The 25,123-nt window shown below is 43.0% G+C and overlaps 1 protein-coding gene across 2 annotated transcripts in view; it reads left to right on the forward strand.

Annotated features, from left to right (window-relative positions):
* The first annotated feature begins 975 nt into the window (after positions 1-975).
* MAP1A (microtubule associated protein 1A) overlaps positions 976-25,123 on the forward strand; it is a 59,049-nt gene continuing 34,901 nt past the window's right edge. The window contains exons 1-2 of one of the 2 annotated variants that reach the window (XM_068695570.1): positions 976-1,194; positions 5,658-5,759. In XM_068695570.1, the coding sequence (XP_068551671.1) occupies positions 1,035-1,194; positions 5,658-5,759 (262 nt within the window). In that variant the 5' untranslated portion in view covers positions 976-1,034. Of the gene's footprint in view, positions 1,195-5,657; positions 5,760-23,509; positions 23,583-25,123 lie in introns of those variants that run through there. The other variant, XM_068695571.1, reaches the window with a different exon arrangement.

The raw sequence follows: 25,123 nt of genomic DNA on the forward strand, positions 1-25,123 counted from the left end.
ATCAGCACAAGATGTCTCTCCATTCCTTCGTCACAAGAGACATGGATTTTACTGCTTTCCAGTGCTTCTCCCTCGCTCGGCACACCGAAGTCTCATACTCTGTGTTTGCTCGGTTGTTCCAGATACTGCACTGAAGTGCTTTCAAGATGTGGCTAGCTAGAACAGATTGTTAGAGTTGTGGACCTGTGTCCTGAACTAAGGCCCTCTCTGGTCACTCTGCACGTTAAGAAGTCCCGTCTACACAGCAGATGACTGCTCACAACCACTGTTTTACACCCGAGGGTAAAGTTCAAAGAGATTTGTCTTGTATACCCTGTTTCTGGAATCTAGGAAAGCTCATCATGTACCACTGGAGACAAGTACACTTGTCTGCAACTGAATAGGGAAAAGAATCGCCAGGAGACAATGATCTCTCTGTTCTGTTTACTACCGCGGGACAGAGAAGAAGGAAAAGTAAATGATGGCAAGCCTGGGCATCTTTTAGCACTGCTGGCTTCCATGATTTTATTGTGGATATTGCAATAACCCGATACGGGGCACTTAAAAACCTCTGCGGAGTTTAAGCAGTACTTAAGCAACTCTCTCCCATCAGATCAACAGCGATTATTCTTTCACAGGCCGTGAGCTCGGCTCACGGCTGGATCGGCTCACGGAGCGCTGCTGCGCCTGGCCGGGGACCGGCAGCCCCGCCGCCCTCCGGCCCGGGACAGCTCGCGGCAGCCGCCAGCCGGGTAGCGACGGCGCCGCGCTTGGCGCCTGCGGACGGCGCGGGTTCGGGCAGGCCGGGAGCTCCCCGAGCCGGCGAGGAACCCGAAGCGGGCCCCGGGGCGAGGCGCGGGGCCCCGGCCCGCGGAGGGGCGCGGCGCCGCCGGGCCCGGCTGCGGCCTCGGAGGCCGCGCCCCCTGAGGCCGCGCCCGCGTTCGCCGCAGTAGCGCAGCAGCGCGCGCCGGCCGGGCCAAGCGGGGCGGAGCTCGGGGCTCTTTAAGAGCCGTGCGCCAGTCACGGCGCGCTGCAGCAGCGGCCGCCGGGTTGCCATGGAGACGACGGCCGGGCCGGTCGCTATGGAGACGGCAGCGCCCTGGCTGCCGGGCGGGCCGCGCGGCCGGGAGGCGCGGAGGCACGCGCTGCTGGCGGTGATCGGCGAGGTCGGGACGGAGCCGGAGCGCGGGGCGCTGCGCGGCGCCCTGGAGCGCGGTGAGGAGCGGGGCCGGGCGCCGCCGCCGCCGCCTGAGGGGCCGGGCGTCGTCTGCGGGCGGGAGGCGGCCGGGGCTCTGCTGCTGCCGCAGGCTGGCGTGCCTGCGGGCGTTCGGGCCGTGATCGGCTGGGCTGCTTGCCCTTTTCCCTTTTTCCCCTCTGCGAATTCTTCTGCTTGCGTTAGCCAAATGCCCTCAGCGCTGTTCGCAAATGTCCGAAGTTTGAAGGCGTTCCGTGGTTCTGGAATTTCCACCTCAGTAGAGGAGCGGTAGACCGGGTCTTGCTCCCCTCGCCCCCGAGGTTCCGCCTGCCAAGGCTTTGTCTCGCCCGAGTGACTCCTGCAGCTGCCGGCGGGGGCCTGCGGGCCGGAGGGGCTGCGGGCGGCCAAAGCCCGGCACATCGCCGGCCGCGGGCGGCGCAGGGCGAGGCGCGGTGCCGGCCGCCCGGCTGCGGCTGGCGATCGGCGCTGGGCGCTGCCCGGCGCCCTTGGCGAAGGGTCGTTGTCGGTGCGGTTGGCCGCGGGGCCGTTCCAAGGGCCGGGGGCCGGGCGGTGCGGCGGGGCGGTAGTTCTTGCTTTGCGGCAGCTTCTGATCGTTCCGAAGGAAAAAGAGAGGTTGGATTGCGGGCACCTTGCGGCGGGGGAGGGGGTCCTGTCTCAGCATGCAGTTTAGCGCATCACTGAGAAATGAGGGGTAGCTCATGCGCTTGGAAGTTGGTATGCGCTCCCCTCGTTTCCAAGGTGCGTTGTCTTAAAAGATGCCAGTGATGTAAATATTGGCCAAACTGCGCTATTGGGAGATACTTCTGTGGGTGTGTGCCTTTTGACCATCAACAGTACTAAGGGACAGACAGACGGTGTGATTTAAGAAGGGGGTGTAAAAACGTGCCGTGTCCAGTTTCTCCACTTCATCATCTTTACCATCCACCCATCTTTGGCAGGCCACTTACCAGCTACTGACAGTGCTTCATTCCATTTTCCGAGGGATGACTCTATTCAGCAGGGATAGATCGGATTTTGACCACTTAGGCTCTGAGAGGCTTTGAAGGGCTGCTCCTGCTTTCTGCACATCAGGATGGCTTTATTTGCTTGGGACTTCACTGAAATGGTGTGCCAACTTGCATCTCGATCCCATTTTTGAACGAATCTTTGAAATAGTGGCTGACTGGACTGTAAACTAATGGATTGAAATGCCAATACCCTAGGAATTCCAGCAAAAAATAGATGCAAATTTCGCAATACGGATTGTTAAGTGCCATAACACATACAAATTCTACAGTTAATTATGTCTGACCAGAAACCTAATGAAATCCTGTCAAGTGCAGCCATCTTTTGGCATAAGAGCTATTTAAGCAGGAGTATTGGTACATCTCTCCCAGTAGAAGTGAATGCCTTGCCCAGTAGCAAGTGAACTGCTGAAGAAGGTAGGAACCTGGATTACGGGCTTCCTTTTGTCACTGATGGGGTGCATGACCTCCAGCAAGCCATAGAGGAGTTTTCTCCACTGTGGAAACTGAGGGAATGGCCTCTTCTTGAAATAGATTGAGATCTGTAAGTTGAAAGTTGATATAAATAACAAGAATCATTAAAATGACTGTGTGTGTGTCTTGAGATCTATCAACACACAGCATGTTATAAAGGTGGAGGCATCTATACCCTTGGTCAGGGAGTTCTGGAAGCATGGAAACAGTACAAAAATGATGTATCCCATTTCTTAAGGGTAGCTTGCTGAAGAGGTTTCACACGAGGCTTGTGTAAGGGTAGAACAGGCTGCTAAGCAGAGGATTTGATTTCCTCAGGAAACAAAGCAGTATAAATAACAAAATGCTTTTGCCCTTCACAAAAGCATTTTTCTGCAACTTTGCAAGCCTAGGAAGAGGCTTATAGATCCAGTGAAAATCAAATTAACAAAACTAGCAAATAAAGTTGGTAAGCCAAACTTGTCTAAAATGTTACATATCTATCTATCTATCTATCTATCTATCTATCTATCTATCTATCATTTAAGGATAAAACAGTTTGTATTTTGTGTCTTTCTGTTGGCTCTGGGGCCCTGCCTGCACAAAAACTTACTGGGAGGAGATACTTGAAAAGTAAGTGAATAAATCTCTTACTCTGGCTGAACCAGAAAGTGTACTTTCCCTTTTCTTCTTGGTTCAGGAGAATGGAATAATGAATATAGGATACTGTGGGAACCTGCTTGTTCTCACACTTGGTGCTTCTTACGCAGTGGCATTGTGTATCTGTGGAAAACGTGAACAACACCTATTCTAAAATGCCGTCTAACAAATACTGGTCTGATTTCTCTGTTGCTGTGACTCTTGTCCAGTTATAAAACAACATCTGAAAGACATTCTATGATATTAGAAGGAAATGCCAAATCTTATGAGCCAGTTATGTTGGCAAGAAATAAAGAAGTTTACAAGGGCATTAGGATAGAGATGGGAAACTGAGTTCCATGGTACCTTACCCAAGCTGTGTACGTGTGAAGAGTGTGGGTACCTATAAACCTTGTTACGGTGTAGTCCGCACTCCTGTATCTGGAAACAGGAAGCTGATCAGCAAAGACAATGTTCTGACTGTCCTGCCATGGTATAAATTGAAACTGTGGCAAGGGGAGTGAGATTCCTTTCCTGGAGGGGAAGGAAACATTGAATAAATTGTGACAAGTAAGATAATGAGTGAAATGAGAATTTCACTTCTCCCTTTCCTTAATCTGAAAGAGTGTCTCTCCTGTCTGTGTCTTAGAGGAAGTAGCAGTGCCTCAGATATCATCTATCTCTGCAGTAGGACACCAGGACTCTGGCACAGCAGCTAAAGTCAGCAGGATATGCCCTGCAGAGTGCCACCTTGCTCCTGTTTGGGTTGGAACGCTCATCAGTGCTGCATTAAGAGGCACTTATATTTGACATTGGTTTAATCCATCATGCTTTCCAACGGTATTTCATAGGAAAACATTCTTTTCACCTTTTTGCTCCTTGTCTCTTATTGCACATCTTACTTTACCTATTCCATGGCTACACAGAAAGGAATAGATGTTCTGTGACACTGAAAGTGGCAGTAAGCTTTTTTAATGTTCAGAGGGTTTACTTTTTTATGCTCTGCTGTGCAGACTGTCGGTTGATAAGCTGCATTCCTCTGTCAGCTGCCACCAGAAAGAAACTAAGATCAAAACTTTTTTGAGTTTCTGTGGATTTTACAGGCCTCTAGACTACTGAACTGTGATGCAATGATTACTAACTCTGTCTTGGTTTTGTGTACGAAGCTGGAGCTTGTATCCTAGAAGGTACTGTTTCCCACCTGTAGTCAGCAGCTCTTGTGTAACATCAAGTTACTGTGCTGGAGAACAAAAACTGCAGTAACTGGGAATGGTATCTGCATGAAAAGTCAACGTGCTTCACTTGGAAAGAGAGCAGATACTGGATGCACAAACAATAAAACTTCTTTTCTTTATACAAGAGAGGACAAGTTTCCAGAAAATGGTGGAAGAATTGTCATCAAGGACCCCCCAAAAAATGGAGCTGAAACTCTTGTTGCAATAAACTCTTAGAAGGGTGTAATACTGTTCTTCAACAGCTGTGCTTCTGCAACCAGGAGCATAAGAGGCCAGAGTAGTGATTCATGGTGACTTTCCATTTCTGTTCTGTGGTACCACAATGTAGTATCACACCATCCAGGAGAGGTTGTTCCTTACTAGTTTGTGAAGAAGATCTGATCTGTAGTGTTTGGTGTCACCTAGAATGTACAGCTGCTCACGCTGAAGTCTGAAGGTGACTTCCCAGCACAGCGTGGTGCCATTTGCTCCGGGAGCAGACACTGTTTCCTGCTGATATGAAGGCGATTAGCTTACAAAGATTATGTAGATTAAAGAGCAAACTCAAAGGGTCTTTGAGTAGGATCAGGGGCTTTGAAGGAGTGATTAGGCAGAGGGAGTTGGGGGGGGGTGAGAGGGGAGGAGGCTCATGTGACTTGGAGGATGCTCAAGCTATAAGAGCATAGAAACCAGAGTGACTGAGGTGTTGAGTAATTGAAACATTCAGTAGCCTGTCTCTATATGCAACCAGTGCTGGATAATGCAGACGATGTAAAGGTAACATAGTGTAGTTGCCTTGCTTGGGCAGTTGAGTAATTTAGCCACTATTCCTTGAACTTTTTTATTAGTTTCACTCATTTGAAGCGTAGGTTGAATGACGAGTTGCTTACTGCATGTACTCCAGGGATAGATGTGTTATGGAAGGGAAACACCTTCTGACCCTCTGATTCTGAAGATTTTTTCTCAGCCTGAAACATAGAATAGTTTGGATTGGAAGGGACCTTAATGATCATCTAGTTCCAACACCCCTGCCATGGGTAGGGATGTTTGGAAGACCATCACTGGTTCTTATGTGTCTTGTTAATTTCTGTCTCCTCTTCTGTTTCTGGAGTAAATGTAACAACAGTTCACTGTTCTTCTTCTGTTGGGCAGGAATTCGTTCCTGGAATATTAACCTTCTCTCCTGTGACCTGAATCAGCAACTGCGACTCTTTGTAACCCGGCACCTGGCTCAGTTTTCTTCAGAAGTCAAAGGTCAGTTGTTAGTTTATCACCATTAACTTTTACTTTTTTCTTTCTAGATTAGAAAAAATACAGAATACAGTTGATTTTGATTTAGAATGTCATAATCACTTAGTGAATTGTTTGCTCAGAATTCTGCAGGCAAACACTAAAGAAGAAAAACAGTCTTAAGGATCTGTTGGATGTAAGGAATTTAGCTTAATTACTACTGAGAATAGAGTGAATAAAAACGTGCCATGTAAAAGTGTATTAACCTAGTTAGAATTTGTCTGTCTTCTGTATCTTATTCATATGGCACAATATAGTGTTACTTGAGTTATGTACTATCTACCTCTTCCTTTTGGGTTTTAGAATGTACTTTTGCATGTATAAAATGTGTGGCAAGGGGTGTGTAAGACTAATCAAAGGGCTTTCTGAATCACTTTTTTTGGAGGCCTGTTTCCTCCTCCTGAGAAGAATAATAAGTAAAAGCATTTTGACAGTGTCATTAACAGTCAAAGCTTGGATTCTAGTTATGCTGTTTATAATTTATGTAATGTATGTTAAAGTTGCTGTAATAAGCACTAATGATGCTGCTGCAAAACCTTATAACAACTCTCTTATAACTCACTGTTCCTTTTACACTCTTGTCAAAGCTTCTTGAATATATTTTCCCCAAACTGTTCTCTTAATGGATAGCTGTGAAAGAAGGTACTTAGACTCTTCTCAAATCTGCCCCTGACTGAGGTCTCTTAACTTACTTGTGACTCTTTTAGTATGGGGATAGAAAATCTCCCTCCTTGCAAAGCAGTGTGTATATTATGGGGTCTTTTCTGTGTGCGTATTAAAATACTGTTTATTAAACTTACAAGCCAAGACATGGCAGAAGATCTTTCTGCGTTTAAAGCAACTATTACAGGGGTTATGGTACAAATAGATTCAAACAAGGTAACAAAGTATAACGCTCACTGAAGAATTCTTAACTAAGGGTTGAAATATCTGGATTAATATTAGTAGCGAGTATTCTCTCACCTAAAACTTTTTCTTTCCTTCAGAGCAAGGGGGTGATAAACGCAATGCCAGTCTATAAAGAAGGTTCCAAGAAGGATCCAGGGAACTGCAGGCCTGCCAACCAACTGCTAATTCTATTGGGCAAATCGGTAGAAACTATAATAAAGGACAGAATTAGTGTCAATCTGAAAACAGTACCCACCGATTCTGCAAAGGGAAGTCCTGCTTGTAGTTCTTTGAAGGAACCAGCAGACATAGATAAGTGATTTTTGTCCACTTGTCAGTGTTTTGGAAATCAAAGTCCATGGAGTCTGTTCAAGGAATCCTATTAGCCATAGAACAAGGGGCAAGGTTCAGATCTCTTGTCTGGATATTTTCCCCTATAACTGAAAATATTAAGCATATGAAATGTAATACACTTTCCAGTTACCATTATCTCTTCAAAAGTGATATGCCAAACAAATGAGCTGTTTTCTATCAAATATAGTAAACTAATCAAAAGGAAGCGGTTCTGCTTCTGCATACTGTAAAAGTAACTTCCGGCATGAATTCCTAACCACGTTTAATATGAGTGCACTATTGTAGCTGTAATGAGTTGGTTACGTTTTAGGCAAGAGCTACAGGAAATACTTTTCTTTGGTAAGTTGAAGCAGGGAGAAAGGTAGGTGGTGGCCAAATTCCTTTTTCCTATGAAAAGACGGTGTGACTTAGAGCTATTGAAGTCTCAGCAGTGGGAAATAGTACTTAAATCTCTTGCCATGTTGCTTTTTTAGTATTATGGTATCACTAAGGATAATGATCATTTTAATCATCCTGGGGTGAGTCTATTTGCACATTCTCAGCTTGGCTTGTTTCATTTCACTGAGGAAGTTGAAATTGTCCAGGCTTTGAAATTGAAGGCTTGCAGTTTAATGTGGTACTAGATATAGTAGCACTCTTTCTTAAAGCCCTTCTCCATAAATACACATCTGCAGAATTGCAAGTAGATCAACACGTTTGTTTTGACTCCACACAAAAATCTCTTGCTGTAGTACTCCTTTGGGAAGGGAGAAGTACAGCAGGCCTTCAGCTGTTCCTGCTTGTGTGATGAAGCTGTCAGCAGTATAGACATGAGATTCTGGTTTGGTTATCTAAGGATTGATCTTAGGAGCTGATTAGTTACCGTAGGTGGCTACTTGGTTTGTTGCAAGTGTGTGCAGCTGGCATATGACTTCTCTAATAGTCCCCTGGCAGCACGTAGAGCAAGAACAGCCAGGTAGAGACAGTCTTAGGGGTTATGGAAGTTGAGAGAGCAGCTTTGCATCAAACTAGAAAGTTGCATGTTCTTGTTGATCAATTCAGTAAACATGTTAGTCAAAATGCAGCAAGATGATTTCTCAGCGGGATCTCTCTGTGGGATCAAGAATCTTGAGGCAAAAAGAGTGAGTGTGAGGATAATAGCCACAATTTAAGTTGTATTAAGCAACTGCCTCAGGCTGTAGACAATGATGACAGTTCATATAGTTCAAGATTATTGCAGAAGATAATGTAGCTTAAAAGTGAATGCCTTTCAGCTTGAAAACCAAGGAGTTAGGCTATAATACCATCATTTATTTGAAGGTGGTAAATCTTGAAGTGTAGAGAGATTTCTGGTGGTAGCTAGCAAGAAACTGGTTATGGTATGGTATGGTTAGGAGGAGAACATAGGAAAGATTGCAAAAACAGAAATTGCAGGTCACAACTGACATGATAATCTAGAAAAACTTTAAATGTCACCTGGGAACAGTCTTTATGCATTACATATATGCCATCAGATCATACCCTCTGGAAGATAATTGCTATCTTAAATGTTTTTAGCTGTGCCACACTTGTTTGAGCAGTTTTTTCTATACCAAGTACTTTCATGTTTAAGAATCCAACTTATTTTCTAACTTCTGTTTCAGCTTATTTAGAGATGAGGAACAAATAAGTCTGAGATGTGGCTCAAATGAGAGGAGATAAGCTGAGGACAGAACCAATAACGGTGAGGCAGTCATAAATGATACCTAATCCACCTTACAAAAGGTGACTGTTTTGGTACCCTATCTTGCTGGCTCACTTCTGATTATCACAAACAACACGACTTTTTTGCTCTTGGGGTAATTGTGCAGCATAGTTTGCAGGGGAGAGCTATGGATGGTAGGGACAGCATGAAACAAAATAAGCATCTGATGATGAACTGTCTACAGGGAAAAGGGACAGACCTGATTGGCAGCAGAATAATGGAAGAAGGTAGGAAGAATTAGAAAGGATCTTGCATGACAAACTCTCCGTGTGTTATGGAGAATCTGGAAGCTAATAAATGTCCTGAAGGAGGGAAAGGGTAATGTGATGAGAAAAATAACTGTCAAACCAACTCAAGGTGAAATATTGAAGGCTTGTGTGCCCTTATGGTGAGGGTACCCCTATGTGCACTTTTGTACTGCTGTCAGTTGCCATTGGCTGCCATAAGTACTTGATCATGTACACTGTCTGGATGGTAATAGTTCTTTGCAAAACAGAGAGACTATGCTTTTCCAATAGAAATTGACATGTGGCAATGTAAAATGCTCAGAATAATTACTTCTCAGAACATGATAAACCTACTTCCTGGTCCTTGTTTGTTTGAAAAAAAAAAAACCAACAGTTACATTCCTGTAGAAAGCAGGAATAAAACAACAACAACAAAAAACTTCAGAAATAGTAGCAGCTGCTTTCAGCTAGACTGATAGTTTAAGATAGTTGAATAGCTATACTAGTAATCTTTCCTCTCAGATTATATTCTGTGGTAGTCTTCAGAAAACTTGTTATAACCACCTAATGACACAATTGAAAGTCAAGCTAGGCTTAAATAGTATAATTAATATTTCATAAGGTGCATTATATCAGTATGATGATTGAGGCTCTGACAAGCTTTTTTTGGCTTTATTAACAAGTAAGGTCCTGTAATGACATGCTAGTTGTTATTCATTATATAGTCCATGTAAATCCTTACTGCTGATAGGCTGTCCAGTTTTCTAGGACTTAAATGCCAGAGTACTAGATCTCAGGTTGGAAGCTGATTTCTTCTTAGTCAGTCTCTTAGTTCTTATATAGAAGTAATCTATTTGTACAGACTGTTTAACACTACCACTATTTCTAAATTTTTATTTAGAATAGAAATTGTTTCGTTCTCTAAAATGATTTATTCCAAATACATAATGAATTCACTGAATATTTCCAGCTTTATTCAACCTGTAGAATGAGAGACATGTCATACAAATGTTATGAAGTCATAAGACTTTATTTCAAAAATACAGCTTTTACAATCTTTAACATACTTCTTTCAATACTAAGTGAGCTCTTTTTGTAAAATAATACATCTTCAGGATTGTCCTTGATAATAATATTGGGCTTCATCTTACCTGTTTGAAGCCAGCATAATGAACCTTCTTTGTTAGGCCAGGTTAGGAAGTTATGAGGAATATTTTTTGTTTTACCTTTGTGTATTTTAAAATGTTGCTTTGTTCATAAAGTATGCATTTTAGTTCTTACTGTGATAGCCCAACAGACTGCTTGATGGAAAGTAAGAACCCAGAGCTCCAATAACATGTTCCTATATCTGAGCTAAGCAAAGGTTAAATTAATGTTGGTTTCTTGTTTTCATGCTGTTGTATCCAAATGCTGGCTACTGATTGAAAGGGTAAACAGTGCTTCTCTTGCTCCAGAATTCTAATAAATGTTTAACCTGCATTTTACAACTGACACTTCTGTACGTATTTATTATACATTTGAAACTACTGAGGATTCAGTAAAATCATATAGGATTCACTCGTGAAGTATCATTACTATGAAAGAAATTAATTTTCAGAAATGTTCTGATTCTGTTCATCTTCTCTACTGTATAGTAAGGTAAGAACTGAAAATTCTATTCAGTTTATTAAAAATGAGTAAGGTCAAAGGAAATGCCATACTGAATCAGATCAGTGGTCTATGTAGCCTGATATTCTGTCTCAAGAAGCAACAATAAGAGATGTATTTCAGGGAGAGCATATGAGTGTAGCTGCTTTTGATTGTCCTCTTTTCCTCATACTCACTCACTCTGCATAATGCTTGGATTTGGGATGTTAAAGGACATGTCCACAGCAACTCCTTTTAGTTAAAAAAAAAAAAAAAAAAGAAAGAAAAAAGTTTAATCCCTTCTGAATACAAATACTGTCTGCATTCACAGCTATGTAACAAGTTACTGAAATTACTGGTTGCTATCAAAAGAAGTTATTTATTTCTTAAGTTGATTGAGCTTCACTGAGCGTTTCCTATCATTTAGCATTTTAGAATTTGGTGAGTAGTGACCTGATCTATGACTGATTTTTTTGTAAGCCTTGAATGTATTTCATGCTCTTGGCCTTCCTCTCTAAATTGAAAGATTTGGGACTTCTAAGATTAAGTCAGTTGTTCAATCCCTGTGATCATTTTGCTTATCTAAGTTAAACTTGAATGGATAGGCACACTACTTCATCACATACTTTTGAAGATAACTCTGTGCCTTCTTAATTTATTGTTTGCCCTTTTAATAATGAGCGATTCATGAAACTATACACCTAAAGAACGTGGGGGGAAAAAATCATCCCCTTTGAAAAAGATCTATCAGATAAGAAATATAGCAAAATACTGGCTTTCCCTATTTGAATGATTTCTTGGTGTTATTGCCTCTCTATAATTGCTGACCCTATTTGTGGTATGCTTCTTATGTGACTTCTTGTAGTACTTGAGCGTACAGCTAAGACTTCCAGTTCTTATCTTCAGCTGCTGTTCATGAGTGACATCGCCACAAAATAAAAACACCTACCTGCACTCCAGACTTCAGCATCCTCTAGAATATGACTTGCTTCCATAAAATTTGGCTGAGGTCAGTGCACTACTGGCTCAAGTTCCGAGAGCTGGGTGCCTTTTGATGGAAAGCTGAATTGGCTGTTAGGAGTCAGCATTTGCGTACTGAGAGCAGTGTCTTTCATGACCTTGGTGAACACCCAGTTCTATTGTTCCGACAACCCAGGCATTTCAAGTGTTGCAGGCACTGTTTTTAGCAACTTATGTAAGGCTTTTTTTTTTTTTTTTACTCATCAGACAACTGCTATCTCTTAGTGTGTAACCTATTTTAATTCTTTCTATTTTTTGCCTAGAATAGCACTTTTTTTCTTGACTGTCTGGCCTTATTCTCTTATCTCTACTTTTTTGAGCTGCGTTTCTTATTTAAATAAGCATTTAACAGCTCTGAGTGAGATGGCCAGTTAAGAAGAAAGAAGGGGCATGTGATTGCACTCAGTATCTCTGGAAAAACAGCAATAAAAAGTCAATTCTATTTTCTCCATTTCATAAAATGAGCAGCTTTCAATTACTGGATAACTGTTTATGAAGGATCTATATGCTGCAAAACAGTTATGTTAATTATCTGTTCTCAAAGACAGGCTTGATGCTACTTTAAACAGTGCTCTGGTAACTAGTTCATGTTGTCCCTCACAGTGGCTACACACAGAAACTTTGACTTGCATGTTTTTCTTGCAGTGCTGTAGTGACACTTCTTTAACTTGACAAAGGCAACATTCTCCTGGTGGCTGTGCGCATTGTAAGCACAGCAACTACAGTGACAGTGGCCTCACAAATAAGAGTAGCTCTAGCACGCTCTTTTTTTTTCTATCTCCTACCCTTTGGGGAATTTCCTGTTTGTTTTAGCAGAAATGGTGGAGCTAGATGTAACTATTACAAGTTAATACAAGCTCTGGGTGACTTTGTACAAATGATGCTGGAATCCCAGCCACACTTGGAGATTGGTAACAAAAGCTTTGTTAATGTATTGCTAGTGTATTATTAGCTTACTGTGGCTATGAATGTTTCTCCTTTAGTGTCCCTGCCTTCAGTGGCTTACAGTAGGCTTTTCCAACCCATGTGAACTGGACCTTGCTAAGACATAAGATAGGCAAAAGGGAAGGAGGATTAAGTATGAAAATAATCCTGAACATGTGACAACAGCTGTGAATAACTTCCTGACAGATTTCTTGGTCTGTTTCACTCTACAGTAGTTTCACTCTACCCTGCTATGAATTTCTTCCTTTGCTTTTAAAGAATTCCTAGTATTGGCATGGGCTTGAGGAGGGAGCATCTGACCAGCAGCTCTCAATTCCTGTTTACCTGGGTGGTGTACTTAAACAGTTGGAGGTAAGTGGCTTAAGATGTTTCAGTGCCTTCCTCCTAGGAATGAGCACCTGGGCTGAGCCATTTGGACTGTTACTCTGCCTGAGATCATGAATACATCTAGAGAAGCTTGTTTTTTCAGAACGTCCCAGGATAGGTTCATAAAGTGGAAGGCATCGTTACTTACAGCCAGCAAATGTATCCTATCTCACTTCCCCACCGGAGGCATTAACGTGTAAGAAATGAGCGATGTCATCATCTTCCCATACTGGTACACGTGCTCGTGTGTTGCTCGGAAATGTTGTCCAACCATCAGTCTGCAGAGCGGCAGCACTGCTTCTGGCACTCTGTTGCATCCAGCTTGGATGAAAATACTTAGCAGAGCTCCTCTGAAGTGGATTTCTAGGATTTTAGCTGCTATTTCAAAACGTATTTTTTCCCCTAGGTGTGGACTCAAAAAGCCAGCATTGAAGGAGCCTGTTAATCCTATTTTGCCATGAGATTAATTGTTGTCATGTGCTATTGTAATTTTAATGCCATAAGTCCAACCTCCTTAGAAGACAGATGTACCTGACTCTGATTTGGCTCCGTTCCAGGATTTTGTCTTGCCCTGTTAACCATGGTGTTGCCAGAGAATATGCTCTTTTTCCTCTCTGTAATAATTTAAAATTGCAGACTGGAGACACTATTTTCCTTTCCTGAACTGGTATTGCTCCGTACATGGGGAATCTGAGATTACATGCTTTCTATTTGATCCTGAAAAATTATAAAAGTCTCTGAGCTAGAAAATCACGAAGTTTAAAATGGACTTAATGGGCATTGGTAAAGACTGTGTGTCTAGAAGCATCTTCTGAAGTAGCACCTTTTATTCTTTGTATTGGAATGTCTTGCTACTTGATTTGGAAACTTTAGGAAACTGCAAAAAATACTCAGCTTTTCTTTTTCTTGATAGAGCAAACATGTTTCTGCATGGTATCCACACCATACACCTATTCCATCTGATTTCTTACATATTGCCTTATTCTGCTAGCCCATATGAAGCAAAAAATGAAGCAAATTAGTCAATTTCTGAATTCAGGCTTTAGAATGCTAAGAGAATTGCAAGGAAAAGATATTTACTACCTGAAGACAATTCACTTTTTTTTTTTATTATCATTATTAGTATAAACAAAGCAAATGTTTTAACTATTTTTGTTTGGTAGGTGAGAGTGTTGTGATTTTTGTATTATGCAGACAATTGTATTAAGGTGAGGTGCACTATGTATTAAGATGAGGCATTGCTTTTCATTTGAATGCATCAGGTTACAAGCAGTCTACCATAAACCATTGGTTATTACTTTCAGTGGTTATAATTGCCAGTGGTTAAAACTGTTCCTCACATGTGTGTTCTTGTGTGTTCTCAGCCGTGGAGTTGCTGTTTTCTAAATGTAACCAACATGGCACAAGTGTGATATAAATTCCTTGCTTTTTTCTGTAATGTGCCTAGTCTAGTAGACAGATCAATGGTTTTGGCACCAATCACAAGTTTCAGTTAATTATTAGTATATTTTCTTGCAAGTAACTGAAGTCTTGATTACAAATTATATGGGATTCCCCTAGAAATATGTTGAACAAATCTCTGCTCATCAGCTGTTTGTCGCTTAAAACTGACTTTAATCTTTCTGACAGAAATTTCTGATCTAGTAGAACGTAGAAATTTATCTTTTTTAACAGAGTAACATACAAATGCATCAGACCCATCCAGCCTTCTGAAAAGGTTTCTCCATAGAGCAATGAGTTGTAGTCCCAGATCCTGTGTATTTTTTGTTGTTGTTGTTTGTTTGTTTTTGTTTTTCTTCAGGATGCTCAATGACTTGAGTTCAGGGATAGGGTAGGTCCTAAAACTGCAGGACAGCTTCTTATAAAAAATTTCTTGGGGAGCAGGATTATGCTGCGTACATGAAAATGATGCATGCATATGTGGTTTCTTGTGCTAAAATAGCAACGTAAGAGTTCCTACATAGTCCAATAGCTGTCACAAGATCACTTTTTTTTTTTTTTTTTTAACGCAAGTGTGATTCTTTGACCTTCTTTACCTAAAGTAAATGGAGTACTGCAGGCACACAGTTTAATTGAAAGAAAAAGTTCATCAAAATTAGATTCCTGTTCTCTTTGGGGAGGGGGGGAGGGGTGGAAATGGTAGAGGAAGTGCTATCTCCCATTGGTGCTGTGATGTTCACTTACTCCAGAAAAGCAATACATGTAAGAAACCACTCTGATCAAAAATGTGGCCAGTATAGGTATCTATTTTGCTCCATCCCTATCCTTTCCTTAATTATCACTTAAGGCTGGTATGTATGGGAAGCTTACTAACAAAACTGTCCGTACAGTGCTAGTAGGTGAATTCCATATGCAGGCATACTTAGTCCAGAATAAACCTCCATTAATCAAATAGTGTTGATTGAATTATATAATGAGAAATAGATTTATATGGTTATATTTTGTACTCTTAACTAGTCTTAATACAGAACAGACAAAAATTAACACTTGGTCTGTTCTGTTCTTTCTATTTTCTGCTTTACCTTCACGCATACCTCTAATTTTCCAATTTTGCCAGTTTATTAGATAAAAATCCCAAAGCCGAAATAACTGAAGTTGTGAATATTCACCGGTAGCTCTTCTGAAGTTAGTACTTGCCCAACTAAACTATTATTTTTGCTTCTAAAACTAAGTATCGTGCTTTAGTAGTGTTGGCAGTTTGTGGAATTCAAATTCTAGAAGTGTATATGGCATATGTGGAGGTAAAGAGTAAATGGGTGGGTTCGTCATGAAAGGCTTCTTGAATTCTTCATGAAAAATGAAGGTAGATCAGTTCTGTTTTATATTTCATATGAAAATAAAGATTCCAGGTGTCAAGATCTGTTTGAATGGAACTAGAGGGATGATTAACACTTAAATTTGATAGAAAAGGAAAACTAATAATGAAGCTGTTAGTAAAAGGTTGGTTATTTGTTCAGGACACAGAATGAAAGAAGCATATTGTCATTGTTGGCTTTTTCTTAGTACTTCTTGTCCCGGTGGATGTGGGTATTGTCTTACTTGATTTACTTTTAAATATGAGAATGCCAAGAAATATTAAATGCAGGCCAGTCTGTCCTTGAGGTAGTAGTGTGAATAAATGATTTGTATTTCTCAATCCTCTTTAAATGTGTTTGGTGGAATGCATTTTAAATACATCTAAAACAGTGTCTTTTTATCCCTACTGGTATAGGTCTTTATCTGTAGAATTACTGGGCAGACAAGCTGGATGAGACTAGAATTTTTCATGGTTAAAAATAAAAAATTAAGACAGGAAAAAATCCCCAAACAATAGGACACAGTTATATTTTGCTTTCAAATGACCTCTGTTTAGCAGTTCTACTCATAGTTTATAAAACTGAAGCCTGGTCTGGATTTTGTTTGCTACACTTTGATGCTTGCAATCGTGGAAACTGGTTATGGCTGTTCAGTTACTTTGCCTTTAGGTAGGTGAATAGTGTGAATTTCACCAAAGCCTACAACTTTGCTTCTGAAACTTTGAGTATTAATGATTGTGCAGGAAAATCTGCAGTAGACAGTTTGACTCCTATAAAGAAAATTCTTCTGTTCCGAAGATGAGACTTGCTTGTACTTTTACTCATATTTCATGGAGATTAATAATTCAGAAGTGGTTATTGATTTTTCCTTCCATTTGTCTTTTTTTGTCTTGGGTTTCATCTGAACTGCATCTTTGCAAGAAAGCACGTGCTACAGTGCTCATCCTGCAGGATGGCATAAAAGCAGGAGGGAATGGTGCCTAAAATGGATGTCCTATTTGATTTCTGCTATCTAAAAAAAAAATAAATAAAAAATATGCTTATTTCACATCTTTTCCTTTCTTGACTAGTAGGCCTTACAAGGAGCAAATAGCTGTTTACCATAATGCCCCCTACCATGCTTTCTATCTACTAATGCTAGTTTGGAGGAACTACATTTTTACTATTCAAATTTCAAATATGCCTCACAGAACAGTTTCTGTTCTGTAATCAAAGTATATGGCTGTTTCCTGTAGTATCTTTGCATGTAGTAGCAACTAAATCCTCTCTGTTTCTTTCTTTTTTGCTTGTCTTTAAACTGCGATTCATTGTGAGAGAAGCTTCCATATGATGCCACTTAAATCTGAACACTGATAAGTCACAGGTTCTGCATTTTTCCAGGCATGTGACCACTGTTTTATGTTTCTTAAAGAAAATGCCTACATTTCAACATCTCAATGTTTTCCAACTCTAAATATCACACTGAGGAGAAAGGTAAAGGAAGACAGGTATGGGTTAACAAAAACTCTCTTTTTGAGAGAGTCTTCAGTAGTCTTTTATACTGAGTTACATAACAGAAATGACAGGATATTGCAAACTTTCCCATGTATATTTTGTTCTGGAAATCTTACCTGCGCCATTGCTAATTCTAAAACTTGTTCTACCTTCTCCCCAGCCTTTCTTTTGCTTTGCCTATCAGGCTTAGCTACCCATCTTCAGTTTGCATAATCTTCAGTCGCCACTGCTTGTTGCAGGTTTGCCCCTAAGGATCCTGCTGTGAATTTCAGAACTGTCCTACAGGTCTCCTCTATAACATTTGTTATCTGGATAACAGTATCTGGTAAATCAGTGCCTCTGATCTAATAAATACTCTCCTTAAAGATGTCAGCAGCCTGTCTGTTTCTGTTCAAGCCTAGGAGGCAGTTGAAAAAGCAGCAAGTCCCTGGGAATCTCATCCTTCTCAGGGCAGCTGTTGTCTATTACAAGAGATAACTGTCTCTTTCAGAGAAAGAACGAGATAAGAAACTGTTAAACATATCTGGAAGAAAAAGATGCTCTCTACAGTAGGAAGGATCTTGCACCATATTTTGGTTCTTGCAGCTTCTCTCACACTGCCTTAGGTATTTCTTTGTTACTTTTCAGTGCTAGACCAGGCTTATACCTTCTGTTGTTCTCAACATATGCTGAGACATGTGAAAAGACATGATGTGCCTCTGGCTGGAGAAGTCTGGTGGGTGTTAACTGGGTACTAATGCTGGTGAAGGCTGCTGAGGATACACAGGCAGCATGGACGCTGTGTGTGGAAGACACGAGTTTTTCTTCAGGTAGACGTATGCTACTTATTGGCAACATTTGGAGCAGTCTTTCCTTGAACTCCTTGTTATAAAACCAACAGGATTATATCCTAGTCCCTCCTTCCTCTCTACTGCATTAAGCCACCCTTTTCACAGAATGGCTGAGGTTGGAAGGTACCTCTGAAGATTATGTAGTCCAACCACCCTGCCAAGAAGGATCACCTTTTGGGTGCTATGAAGTCATCCTTTGCTCATGCAGGCTACCCATTGGTTCCTACTGTGCCCCAGTATTTGCTTCAATCCCTCTTTATGTTCCTTCTGGTGTTTTAGTACTGCGCATGTTTGCTCCAGTTTTGCAGCCTTGATTTTTATGTCTCTTTATCTTTTCCATCGAGAGCTCTAGACAGGTCATCTTCTGTTATTTTCCCTAAAGCTTTTGAGTTGCTGAGTTAAATTAGGATCACCATTTTTAAAACCTTCTTTTCTGGGACAAGAGAGACCAGAGTGTTGCCAAAGAACTCTCAGGTTTCACAAATTTGTTTAAAGTAGGAATTGGAAAAGAGGTTGATAACAGGTGCTGACAGTCTCTCTGGACCTACATTAAGGATGCTATTTGGTGAAGAAAATGATAAACAGACAAATGTAACAGATGATTTGGTCTATCCACCTGTAAACTTGTTAAAAACCACAAGTCAAAGTCTAAAGAAACTATTTCTCAATAGCTCAGGTAATCACTCATTAGGCCCTGAGGCATCAGAAAGATGAAAAGATTACTCTCTAATTAAGAAGTGAGCATAAATGCCTAACAATAGTGGACCTGCAAAGCAGCTGAAAGAATAAAATGCTTAAGGGATCAAATGTTCCTTGACAACTAACAAGGTGTGACTGCTTTTCAGATATAGATACTTTAAAAATATAGTCACTCAACAAGAGCACGAAGTAAATACTTAGTCAGAATTTAAGCAGTCATGCAGAATGGAAGGGTACTCCTATTTGTAAGTAAGAAAGAAAGCTGGAAAGACACACAAAATAGTTACACAAAAAGATTCAGGTGTATTTAGCAAAAACAAGTATTCTAAAAAATCCTGGTAAAGCCCATAAACAAGAGCAAAAATCAGTGTACCTGGAGAGAAAAGAGGATAGGCAAGAGGGTTGTAGAAGTGATTTTCCAAAAGCTTGAAACAAGTAGTCAGGTTTTTTTGTTGTTGTTGTTTTGTTTTTTTAAGAAGAGAGCCTGAGGAAAAGTCAGTAACTGGGTAGTCAAAAAATAATCTTCCAACAGGATGGATGCAAACAAATCCTTGCACAACTGCAGTCTCCTTCATACAGTATGCTGTGGAGGTATCCTGCTACTTCTCTAGTAATTACATTGCCAGGCCAGTCTTCTGTAATGAGATACCAGAAGTCAGAATTCTTTGCATTGTAAACTGTGTGCTTTTCATTTAGAGGTGCTAGGAAATACCTGACCTTACTAATAAAAACAGAACTCAAATTAAAAGCATGGCTGTGGCTTGGTGTATACATGGTAATCCTTTGTTCCACCAATCCAGATGTTTGTATGCTGTTTATTAGAATCTCTAGTCTCATTAAAGACTTGGTATATGGTTATGAAGGAAAATCAGGTGCATTTGAGCCAAAGAAGCCTATGGAAGATAGCAGGCAATTCTGAGCCACTGTCCGAATATTTACTGTAAGCTCTATTCAGTATTATGCTTTAGCGTAATGTTCTTGGAATTCTAATATTTCATCAAGAAACTCAGCCTTCACTTTATATAAACTTTTCAACATCATAGTAGAGAAAAGCATGGAGGTGCGATCCTGGCTGTAACCTAATACTCAAAAATAACAAGAAAAAACATCTAAAGAAGTCATTTTTGTTATTTGTGCAGGCCTGGAGAAATAGCCAGTTTGTGACTTCTAAGTATTTATGATCAAGAACAATCCTATCAGTGCAATACAGACTGAGGTACACAGCGATGATAAATGTTCGTGTCAGTAACAGTTTAATTCCTTATGTAATTCCATGCTCTAGTCAGTGGGGATCTACACCTTATATCTCAGGAAGTTTCTAGGCCCTTTCCAAGCCCAGCAGACAGGGACTACAGTTTTCCAGCATAAAGAGAGGATCTTTGTTTCAAACCCTGGTGACTTGATGGCTGTCATTATTTGACTCATTGAAGGAGAGTTTTTGTTAGTGTAAGTGGTAGAAACTCAATCCCTTCTCTAATACTGTTAAAATAAATCTGTCCTTGCATCATAGAATAGTGTCCCTAAATACCAGTGTTCAAATGGTTCTTGGAATGGAACATCAGTAAGCCTTAGTTAATACCAAGAGCACTAGTTTGTTTTTTTTTTCCCCCCTCAATCTTTTGTGGTCCTGATGTCTGTGATGTCTTATAGGTGACAAGTGAAATGTCCTTATTTCCTGAAAGAATGAAGAAACTGTGATGTTGATCATAGCTCTGTAGGTCTTTCTGGCTTTAGAAAGTAGGAACTGGAAGCTAGAAAATGGTCTTCCCTTTAGGAACTGGAAGAGACTTGAAGTTCAGTAAGTGCTTTCTTTCTTAGTGCACCTTTTCTTCTTTCTTTGACAGCTATTCTTAGGGGGTTGGCTTTTGTTTTTTCTAAATGATAATTTGTTGATCTCTTTAGAAGCTAAAAAGAAGAGGCTATCTGCAATTGTCATCTGATCACATAAAGGCAGGAGGGCTGCCTCAAAGAACTGTGCAGAAAGAAGGCTTTTTAGGCCAGTTAAATGACTGGTTTGTGGTAAAGGCAGCAACTGTTTTAAGAATCTCTTCTGCTTTGAACAAATGTTTTGCTAGTCAAGCAGCACATATATGAGCTGATTGTACGCCATGGATTTGTACTTTGTGAAAACTGCCTTAACTCATAAGTAATTCTTATTTGTAAGAACACCTGTGATAGACAAAAACACAACCCTGCCTGCCAGGGCATAATCATATAACAAACTGGAAAGTGAGGGGGTAAATTAGAGGTAAGAGATGCATCTGTCTCCCGTTCATTCATTTAACAGAGAAAAACATTTCTGATATAAACTCTCAACAGCAACTGGAAGACTCAATTTTTTTTGTGATTTACATGGAGGCAGATACATTGAGGCAAAAGAGATAAGATGATGTTAGCATTTCTCACTTTATAGAAAAGGTAGAGGAAAAGCACCATTAAAGACATGAGAGTATGGACGCACTAGTGAAAGTTAATGGGAAATAATTCTTTTTATTTTCCTCTCTTGAATTAAGGAGTATGACACAAAATCACTGGCCAGAAGTTACAAATCAAATAGGTAGGAGGAAGAACCTTTTGTACAAGATGCATTGCTAAACAGTTGCCACAGAGTTGAAAAGTATACATAGATTCAGAGCGCAATAGAGAAATCTTTTAAATGAAGATGGAAACAACCTTTGTTGGAGAGCGAGGGCTCCTAAGCTGGTGTCTTCCAGAAACTAAGATGTATACTCGCCGGTATACCAATCTGTCTTGTATCTTATGCTCTTGCACAAACTGGTTGAGTTTGGAAGGGACCTTTGGAAGTCATCTGGTCCAACCCCCATGCTTAAGCAGGGTCACCCAGAGCAGGTTGCCCAGGACTCTGTCAGACATTCAGAGATCTTCTGAAGATCTCCAAGGAAGGAGACTCCACAACCTCTCTGGGTAGCCTGTACCACTACTCAGTCACTTGCACAGTAAGGAAGTGCTTCCTGATTTTTAGGTGGAACCTCTTATGCTCCAGTTTGTGCCTATTGCCTCTTGTCCTGGCACTTGGCATCGCCGAGAGGAGCTGGGCTCTGTCCTCTCTGCACCCTCCCTTCAGATGCTGATGAGATCCTACCTGAGCTTTCTCAGCTCTAGGCTGAACCGTCCCAGCTCTCTCAACCTTTCCTCGTGACGGATGCTCTGCTCCCTTTATTATCTCAGTGACCCTTTTCCGAACTCCTTCCAGGAGCTCTATGTCTATATTGTTCTGGGAAGCCCAGAAATGGACGCTCAGCTCCAGGTGTGGGCTCACCAGGGCTGAGTAGCAGCATGACCCCCTGGAGTATCAGCTGCTTCACCCAGTTTTGTGTCATCTGCAACCTTCTTCAATCACTTAATTGCAGTTGTTGCTATTTCTCTGTTGCTGGAATGTTATGCTGTACTGATGATTCTGGTGACTGGAAAATAATTGTGCCCCCCACCATTTGTTAGTTGCCCGGTTTGACTGTCAAGTGCGTAGCTGGGCACAGAGCTACAGATCAGAACTGCTCCTTGTGGTGACTTTTACTTTGAAGGTGAAAGCAAAACTTAGAAGACCCTGTCCTCACCTAGTGCTTGCCACAGGCATTCCTAGCCACCGCAGTAGCTTACTGGCATGTGCAAGTAGCTGGTGTCACTGCCTCTGTGTTGGAACTGTCAAGCAGCAGACTGGGATGTGGCAGGTGTAACAGAGCAATTCAGCAGCTCCCATTGCACGAAACTATATATATTTTTTTTCAATATGCAGCTGAAGTTTGTCCCTTTGAGTTCCTATTTAAAACATATTAAAAAAAAAAAAAGCCTCAGATGTTAGATTCCACTGTGTTAATGTTTCCTGGGGTTCACAGATATTAACCACTGATTAGCATCATCTGCAAGCTAGGGAAAGTAAAGGTGTAATTTATTGTTAAAATGCATCAGAATTTGGTGATAGTTTTATTCCTGAGCCTTCCATTGTCTCTGACAGCCCTCAGAAGGTCACCGAGAGGGACGCTTGCTGTAGGGCAGGCAGGACGCCTTCGGCTTTCCTAGTTAACTCTGTAAGCTGGGACCTTGTGTAAGGCAAGCAGGACCCTGGTAGTGGTTTTCAGTGCTTGCTATGGATAAAAGGTTACTATTGGCAATTAACATATTATGGAGTAGTTACAGGCCCTGCATGGAGTGTTCCAAATACTGGGCTCTCGTTCCTGCTCTGCTGGGCTTAGAAGCATGTTTCCCCTGCCTCGGAAGTCTAACAAATCAGGCACTGTGATATTGGTTAAGAAATGAGTTGCGAAGTTCTTAGCGAAATGTTTAAATCATTTTCTGAAAACCGTGCTGGAAATAATCTCCAGAGCTCAGGTTGCTGGCATTCTCGCGTCGCTCACTCAAACTCTGCTGCTGGCCAGGCAGCACTGTCACCAGCCAAGCTGCTCAGGCTGTACCAGCTCTCTCCCGCTCGGTTCACGGCTAGCCTGGCGCAAAGCCCCCCTCAGACGAAGGGGGGGGTGCCGCTGCTCAGCCTGACCGGAGGCCGCGGGGGAACAAGCGTTCTGGCAACGCGGGGACCCGCTCGGCCCCCGCCACGCACCCGGCCTGCCCGCGCCCACGAGCGGCCGGCCCCGGCGGCGGCGCGGCGCTGCAGCGGCGGGCAGCGCGCAGGGGGTTAAGGCAGCCCCGCGCGGGGCCGCGGGCGCGGCGGGGGCCGGGCGGCTCCGCCCTCGGCTCGCCCTGACACAGCAGCTGCCGCCGCGGGCCTGCGCCGCGCATCCCCGGCTCGCCCCGCGCCCCGCCACGGCCGCCGCTCCGCGGGCCGCGCGTCCCGGGACACGATGGTACGTGCGCGGTGCCCGCCTCGGCCCGGCAGCCCCAGGCTTGGGCTGGGCTGGGCTGGGCTGGGCTGGGCGGCGGGGGGGCGGCCGCCGTCAGGACCCGCCGTCAGGACGGCGAGCCCCTCGCGGGGCCGGGGCAGCGCGGCTTTGTTCTGGGGCTGATGCCGTCCGCTGCTGTGGAGAAAGCTCGTCGGTCGGGGGAGGACGGGTTCCGGGGGGTGGGGGGGGTACTGGAAGTGCAGGTACCCGGCCCCGGCTCCCCGGCCATGACCGTCCGCTGGCGGACCGGGGGGGCCGGGGCCGCGCTGCCATTGCGGAGGAGCGGCTGAGGGCTTCGCGGAGCAGGCTGCAGCGCCCGCGTTTGGTCTTCCTTGGAGTCTTATTGGAGCCGGGGGCCGACTGGCCGGTGGCCGAGGGGGCCGGGGTAGCGACAAGAGGGCGAGGGGGCTGCGGATGGCGCGGGTCGTTTATGACCCTTGTGAAGACCTCGCCCCTTTCAGCTGCTCCTGCTCCTGGGTGTCGGGACAGACTGGATTCCCTGGCTGCTCAGCTGTTGACTGCGCTTGTGTCGTTAGCTCAGGCACAGAGAAGGATGCACAGTGACTCTAGAGGAGGCTCTGGAGAAGACGGTCTGCCTGCCAGGGGCTGCCGGAGCCAGCGCTGCGGCGTTACGCCTGATCCTGGCGTGGTCGTGCCTGAAGATGCGGCGCTCGGGAGAGGGGCGGTGGCGGCACAGGGCACCTCGCGGGCGCTCCCTTTCGGCAAGGCTCGGTGCAAGCCGGCATTAATGCCCGCACCGCCGTCCAGCTCAGCGCTGGTGCTGGAACGAGGCTAATGCCTGGCAGGAGCGGGGAGGGCTGTAAAGGGGGACTGCCGTGCCGCCGATTAGATGAAAGAGAGATGCGGGCACCCTCCTGCTATTTCTCTTTCCTTCAGTGCTGCACACCCACGCACGAGTAGTCTCGGAATAGCTGAAGTTTGGCTTTGAGCTGCTCAACGCTACATTCTTCCACTACAGGAGGCCAAAAAGCTCTTCCAGTTAGTGGGGTAGGAAAAAGGGAAGGTTCTTGCAAAACGCAAGTGATGCAGCTTTTCTAGGGCAGCGGAGGAGGAGAAGAGATGTAGCTAGATTTGGAGTTGAATTTTGTTATACTAGGCTACAAGGAGGCATTTTGTGCTTTAGAAGTGAAAACGACAAAGTGCTTTCTTTTTGCTAGTAGCAGTCCTTTGTCGTCCCTTACCCTGCTGTGCTTCCCCGTGTAGCACAGTGGTGTATGGGGCCAGCTTTTCCCTTTTTGAGGAGGGGAGAAGGTGCGTTACCGGTGGTGCAGTGTGATGACACCTTTGCGGTCCATGGACACACAGGGATCTGGTTTTTTTGGATATCTTTGTCCTCTGTTAGTATTGTCTGTAGTAAACATCTTGTTAAAAGCGTTAAATCATCTATGCTAGTGCTAAAATGTGTTGAAGCATCTCAAAATAGGGCTTTTTATCTACAGCATCCAGAGCTGGAGCAGGGTTTAGCATGGTGCACATATCAGGCT

This window comes from Anas acuta, chromosome 12 (genome assembly GCF_963932015.1).
Source record: "Anas acuta chromosome 12, bAnaAcu1.1, whole genome shotgun sequence".
Taxonomy (NCBI): domain Eukaryota; kingdom Metazoa; phylum Chordata; class Aves; order Anseriformes; family Anatidae; genus Anas; species Anas acuta.